Genomic DNA, 7,478 nt, shown 5'->3' on the forward strand with positions numbered 1-7,478 from the left:
ATTCGAAACGTCCAACGATGATGATGATAATATGTTCATCAATATGATGTACGAGTATTACACTAACGAGCTATTACAACAAATTAGTAATTCTAATTTTTTTTAGAACTATTTATAACTTTTGGGTTGTAAAATATAACGTTACCCTAAAATATTCATTAAAACAAATATAAACTAAGCAAATACTTTTTAAAAAACAATTTATTGATTTTTTCCCACCATAAAAGCTAATCCAAACATTTAAAAAAAAATATTTTCCCACTACCATAAGTCAATAAATCATTTTTTGTAAAAGTTCTTTCAAACTTCAAAATGAAATCTTAAACACCCTCTGAATCCAAGGAATATGAGGGTTAAAATGTATTTTCATGTTTGGGAAGGGTTCTCCTATAGTCCCATTCACGGCCTGGAACCAACTAATGACGTGATTTCTAACCCTCCCGAAAATCATATACCCTAACCGAAATCTTCAGGTATAAGTTTTTTTTTTTTTTTTGACATCCTTACTTTTGACTCTTCGTTATTCTAGGCGCTCATTGCTGATTACAATCCAAGCATTTCAAATTCTTGTGCCATTGCCTTGATTTAAGTTATTACCAGTAGGGAAGATGGGAACTAAAGCTCCAACACACAAGTTAGACCAGGGGGAGTGGGCGCGGTTTCAACCGCGGTTCCACCACATCATCAACCAAAACACCGCCCCCTCTCTATGGTTTCTACCACACTTTCTCTCTCTCTTCACCCAAATAGTGCCGCACTCCTTTCTTTCTCTCTCTCTCTCTCTCTCTCTCTCTCTTCATTCATGTGTATTTCTCTCTCTTCTCCTTTCTCTCACCTCTCTCTTTCTCTACCATAATCCCACACCCTAGGTGTGGTAAAGAACCACAATTTGTGTGGTATAAATGATGTAGCTCCTATATGTCAATGGAGGGAGTGCGGTTCTTGTGACACCACTCCCTCCAGCCTTATTGGGTTGAACTAATTTTAGGCAAAAATAATACTATGGAAATTGAGTAATCTAACCACATTTGAATGTGTATTAGAAGAAAATAACCCAAATTATTTTTAGCAAAACTAACCATTTTGTCGGAAAATGGGCATTTTGGATTAAGAAAAAAAAATTCTGACAAAAAGTACATTTCAGGTTGAAGTTTCCGATTTCAAAAAAAAAAACATCCAGAATTTCAAGAACAAGTCTGAAATCAAATTAATAATTTCGGAATTTCGAGAAAAAATTTGCTTTTTACTTAAATCTAACAAAAAAAACATAGTAATGTGAACTATAAATAATATTAGTGTATTAAATTAGACATTTTATTGAAAAAATGGTGACATTAAACACTTCAAAATGTAGCATTCGGAATCCCAAAAAAATATAAAAAGATTTCTTTGAATAACAATACTCCGGAATGAAGGCACTCCGGAGAAAGTGGTTATTTTTCAAAAACTAAAAAAAATGATTATTTTCTTTAAAAAAACTCATTTATAAACGTTAGATTACTTAATTTCCCATAATACTAAGCTTATAATACACTAGGCTAAAATTATGCCCACTTTATTTATTTCTATTTATTATTTATTTATTTTTTATTATTTTTTTTGTCACGGGCCTTTGCCTAACTCGTACATCTATTAGACTATGCAGTATGAGACAACAATGTCGTGGAGGCGTCTACGTGGCATCTCCACGACGCCGATATAACAGTTGGAACACCGCCCCCTTCTCTTAAAGGTAAGTCTTGTTTGCACACAATGAACCGTCATCTCTCTCTCTCTCTCTCTCTCTCAACACGTGAACACCACCCCGCTTTAGTTATGATATTAATAGTGTAATGTGGCATGTGAGGTGACAAATTTATGATGTTATAACATTGATCCATACCGACCACATTATAACACTCCTTAGTTGTAATGTGGAGATAAAAGGCAAAACCTCTCAAGTCCAAAATGAATGTTGTATCGTCTTCATAACATGCATAAGTTTTGGTTTTTAGGTAATTACCATAATTTTAGTGGTTAGCTCATAAATATAACCTCTTTTCGATTTGACACTCACAGAAAAACGATCTCACTAAAACCATCTCCAATGGATTAAATCCACAGAGAGTTGTATGGATTGTCATGTAGGAAAGAGAATATACACATTCAATTTAATTCTTAAAAAATTCATAAATTTTCATTACAATTCTATTGCACCGATCAATGGTCATTCAACTCCACACGCTCTCTCCTCTATATTATATTCACATTTAATCCATTAAACCCTCATACAACTCCCATTGTGGATGGCCTAAAAACAATTGCCTACTATAACTCCTAATAATAATTGGAAATTCATAAAATAATAATAATAATAATAATAATAATATTAAAAAAGAAAAATTGAAAGTTTTTTAAGTATAATTGTATACATATCATGCAAAATATGATCGTACGCACGTTTATGTTTGTTAAGGTCTTGAAAACAGGAAACCTTTTCAAAGTCAAGAAAAAAGGGGAAAAAGAGGAGTCTAGTTTCTATGACATGGAAGCTTACTTCCACTACTATTTCTTCGAGAATAAGTTGCTGAAGCATCTCGATTTCCGAATCCAGCTTATCATCATCAACTCCCTCTCCCGGCGGCGATGCTCAAAATGGAGGTTCAGGATTTATCCGATGACGCTGATTACGCCGCCGCATCTCAAGAAGTAAGCAACACACATCATAATTACAGTATTATTTGATTACCGAAGAAATCACCTCTAGCAAAAACTATGATTAGAATAATTTGATTGATTATAGTTGTAGAGTACAACCGGTTGATTAGGAGTTTAGGTTATCATGGACAATTGTGAAAGCTACGGTGAAATTTAATTTTATATGAGTTTTTAGGCGTGAAATTGATATGGTTTAATGAGCATCCATTGCTTGCTATCTGCATCCAATCATCTATCACCACCAATTATGCAGCCTGCTGCTGATTTACGAAAATTTTCAGAAATCTAAACTTGATCAAAACAAGAAATCAATCGTGTAATTTTGTCACATAGCATTATTTGGATGTATTCCGAAGATAAAATGTTTTGATACTTCTCATAGGCCTTCATAGACCACCCTTCATAGCAGTATTTGTCTTTATGCCATAAAGTTCATGCTCTTTTGTGGTCTTAAATCTTAATTTCATATCCCATGTATTTTATAAAATTCAATAATTTCGAATATTTTTTTGTGTTATAGGGCATGTTAAGTAGTAAGAAAAGCTCTTTTAGTGATCTAGAAAACGCAGAAATAGTCTACTTGAAGGAGAAAATCACAATTAATCCAACTCAATATGCAGCTGACAGAATCAGTGGGAAGTTAAAACTGATTAAACAAGATTCTTCACTATTTATGGTAATATACTTTCATTGTAAAAATACTTGTCTTTGAGCTATACATCTTCAATCAATATATTTATATTAATAATAATTTTTTTTTCTTTTCAAAATAGACTTGGATACCTTATAAAAGCCGAAACTCAAATGCTAGGCTTTCTGAAAGAGGTTATTGTATATATATAATTATATATAGTTATATACATAATAACACTATGCTTTATATAAAAAATTTGATGTGATTTTTTATGCAGACAAAAATTTATACACCATAAAACCAGTGTCTTTTACTGATATCCAATCAATTCGAGTGCACACTCCAAAAATTGGGTGGCAATATGCTGTTGTTATTCTATCATCTGGTATGATTATAGCAACATTCTACTTTGAAAAATCTTCCTATTTATAGCAATGTCTTTTAATACAAAGCAATTTTCACTGCTATAATTAGAAAAAAAATAAAAGTACATTGATATTTTTTTTTCATGTATATGACTAAAAGCTTTATACAGGTTTAGCATATCCTCCACTTTACTTCTACAATGGAGGAGTACAAGAATTTCTAGCTACAATTAAACAACATGTTTATATTGTTAGGTTTGTTATTCTATTCTATTATTATATAACATAATTTATTAGTAACAAAAATATGTTGATATGATTAACTATTTAACTCAAATGTTTTTAATTCACAGGTCATCAGAAGATACAAATTTATTTCATATAAATAACTTCCAAGATCCTCTTCAGGTGAAATTTTTTTTTTTTAACTAATTTAATATTTTAAATCCTTGTCGGTGTATAATTAATAATTGTTTAAACTTGTGTTTTTTTACTTTTTATTTTTATCGACAGTTTGAAAAAATATCATTGGTATGGGGAAAACCACGACAATCTCCATTACAACTTGAAGAGGTATACCTTGCTTTTTCGATAAATTGCTAGATTACCCCTCATGTTTAGACGTTTTTACAAAATTGGCCTAACAGCTGAAAATTTTTTATGCAGTGGGGAATGTTTTTGGATGCTGAAGGTCGAGTTGTGTCTCCAAGTGATTTAAAGAAGATAATTTTTTATGGAGGAGTGGATCATAGTTTACGTAAAGAGGTTTTTATTTATTTAAATGTTTTAATTTTTTCAAATCGAGCACAAACTACAAATTTAATGTTATTTAATTTCAGATTTGGAAATTCTTATTGGGATATTATGCGTATGATTCTACATTTACACAGAGGCATTATCTTTCCACTATTAAGAAATCGGAATATGAAACCCTAAAAAACGAATGGCAGGTTTGTCATTAATTAGCAACAATTTTCTTTTTTTAATTTCTGAAATAATTATTTATTTTCCAATTGCAGAGTATTTCCATTTCCACAGAGCAATCAATAAAAGAAACCCAATTTAAAGAAACAAAGTTTCTTATTGATAAAGATGTGGTATAAATTTCTTCACTAAATTTCTATAACAACATATTCTTCACTAAATTTCTCGACTTTTTATTTCTATAAATGTTAATTAAATTATTTTGTATTTTTTTTTTCAAGGTAAGAACTGATCGAATGCTACCATTCTATGAAGGAGATGACAATGAAAACGTGAATACTCTTCGTCATATTTTAATGACATACTCATTTTATAACTTTGAAATTGGTTATTGTCAGGTGATAATTTTTTTACTAATTCATTTAACTCCCTTGAGATAATATTAGTTTTTATTTATTTTTGTTAACAAATGAAATATAATAATAAACTTTTACAGGGTATGAATGATTTCTTATCCCCAATTCTTTATGTCATGGAGGATGAGTCAGAAGCTTTTTGGTGTTTTGTTTATTTAATGGAACGATTTGGGCCAAATTTTAAACATGATCAAAGTGGCATGAAATTTCAATTTTTTGCATTGTCAAAGGTTCTTTCTCTCTCACCTTTGTGTGTGAGTGTGTGTGTTTTTCATAAACATTATACATTTAGGTTGTGTTTATCACAAGAGATTGAGAGCGAGTGTTTGACTTTAAATAATATGGTTTCAAATTCAAATTCAAGATAATCATTTATACTTTGTGATCATGAGAATGAGGGTAAATATGTAATTTGAGTGTTTGACATGGCAGTTGATGGAGATTCTAGACAAACCATTGCACGATTATTTTGAGGAGAACAACTGCTTGAATTATTTATTCTGTTTCCGATGGATTCTTGTACAATTCAAAAGGTAAACCAGAGTTTCTTGTATAATTAATAAAAACACATAGGGTCAAAATCGTAAAATCTATAAAAGGAGGACAAAGTTTATAAAATAATATGGATTATGTTATCTTGTATTAATTATAAAATGATTATGTCAGGGAATTCGAATACGAAGAAATAATGAGATTGTGGGAGATTTTATGGACTCATTATCCAAGTGAACATCTTCATCTTTACATATGCATTGCAATCCTAAAAACACATAGGGTTAAAATAATGGGGGAGCTAATGGACTTTGATACCCTTTTCAAATACATCAACGAGTTGAGTTGTCACATTGATCTTGACTCGGTGCTTTCTTACTCAGAAGCTCTATGCATGTCCGCCGGAAAAAATGGTGCTGCGGCCATTCCTCCCGGAACACCGCCAGTTGTGGCTTGAAAAACAGTAGAGTCAAATAAGAGATCTGATTACCAAATAAAAAAAATCAACTCGGTTTTTTAGTTGATTTTAAGCTTTATAACATGGTTTTATATATGTATATATATGGAAAGGAAATTAAATGTAAGTAAATGTTTAGAATTAGTAGAGCTTTTCGACCATGTTCTGTTTATTTCTATAAAACCCAAGTGATTTTAGAGTTTAGTTGCTTTTCTTTTACTTAGAAATTTATGTTTTTGTTTGATCAATAAAAGTGTGTTCTTCAGTTCATGTGTGAAATAAAACAGATAATAACACAAACTAAACCATTAACAGTTATTATTGGGTCAAAATTATAATCATGTTGATGTTGACCTATACAAGAGTTTGTGTATTTAGAGTTCTAACCACGAAGTTATTATCTCCATTTCGCGGAGGGGCCGAACTTGCGTAACTACGAAAGTGTATGGAGTAAACATGCAAATATACCAAAGTCTTGTGACCAAAGTGTGAAACAAAAAAGTATAGGGATGAAACATGACAATATATTGTGGGGACGTGCGGGTGGCGTATTTTGGGAGTTTTTTTATTAGGTATGGACTATTTTTGTAATTTTTTAAATACATGAATTGTTTATGTAAACAAATGCATAATGACATTTTTTTGTAAATTACAAGGAGAATTTTTCTAATTTATTTTCTATATAGAGGTCAAACCTATCAATATACAAAAATATTAAACATATGGACTGTTTGTATAAAAAAATCTTCATATGGATGTGTTTTGTAAATTATGAAATTATAGAGATTAAATATGCCAATATTCAAAACTTTTATGCAAAAAATCTAAAATGTAAAAGTGCTTAGGGACTAAATCTACCAATATTTAAAACCTTTATGGCAAAAATCTAAAATAAAAAAGTGTTTAGTGACTAAATCTGCTATATCCAAAATCTCTATGGCAAAAATCTAGATGAAAAACTTTACTGTTCATTTTAAATTTCAAATTAGATATAGTTAATTCTAGTTTTGAAAAATAAAAATACGGTTTTCTGTTTAAGATGAAGATGTTTTCATTTAGTAATTTGTTTATTTTAAAATGTATTCATGTGTTAAGTTTATCAATTTTCAATTTAAATAAATAAAGGTTTAAGATGAAGATGTTTTCTGACGATTTTATAGTAATGTATTTTGATTAAACCAGAATATAACATTATGTTTGGCATTCAAATGTCCATTGAAATTTGAAACCATTAAACTTTATATGGACCGTTCTCGATATTATTATTATTTTTTAGATAAAACATAAAATGATCAAGAACCATAAGTTTAGAAAAAAAATGATCAGAACATAAAATAATGAGTTTTGTTTTTTTTTTTTTTTTTTTGAGGTTTTCCCATGGCCTTTCAAATTTGACATTGTCAAATTTACATGTCAAATACGACCACAAAAAATTATGATATACTTTCTTGATAAAAAGATTTAGGATATTATATAACTTACATTCACATTCT

The 7,478-nt window shown here is 30.0% G+C and overlaps 1 protein-coding gene across 2 annotated transcripts; it reads left to right on the forward strand.

Moving 5' to 3' along the window:
* Positions 1–2,452: 2,452 nt before the first annotated feature.
* On the forward strand, positions 2,453–6,189 carry LOC145110969 (uncharacterized). 2 transcript variants are annotated; one of them, XM_079047273.1, is made up of 14 exons: positions 2,455–2,688; positions 3,218–3,373; positions 3,471–3,522; positions 3,609–3,716; positions 3,867–3,951; positions 4,050–4,104; positions 4,210–4,269; positions 4,363–4,461; positions 4,536–4,646; positions 4,716–4,793; positions 4,902–5,018; positions 5,117–5,266; positions 5,469–5,569; positions 5,703–6,189. In XM_079047273.1, exons 1-14 carry the CDS (start codon positions 2,626–2,628, stop codon positions 5,983–5,985), a joined length of 1,518 nt encoding a protein of 505 aa, XP_078903399.1. In that variant the 5' UTR covers positions 2,455–2,625; the 3' UTR covers positions 5,986–6,189. The 2 variants fall into 2 exon arrangements, with proteins under 2 accessions (XP_078903400.1, XP_078903399.1); XM_079047274.1 differs by lacking the exon at positions 5,117–5,266 and having other exon boundaries at positions 2,453–2,688.
* The last annotated feature ends 1,289 nt before the right edge of the window (positions 6,190–7,478 follow it).

The sequence above is a fragment of the Lactuca virosa genome, chromosome 5, assembly GCF_052849685.1.
Source record: "Lactuca virosa cultivar CGN04683 chromosome 5, Lactuca_virosa_CGN04683_v6, whole genome shotgun sequence".
Classification (NCBI taxonomy): domain Eukaryota; kingdom Viridiplantae; phylum Streptophyta; class Magnoliopsida; order Asterales; family Asteraceae; genus Lactuca; species Lactuca virosa.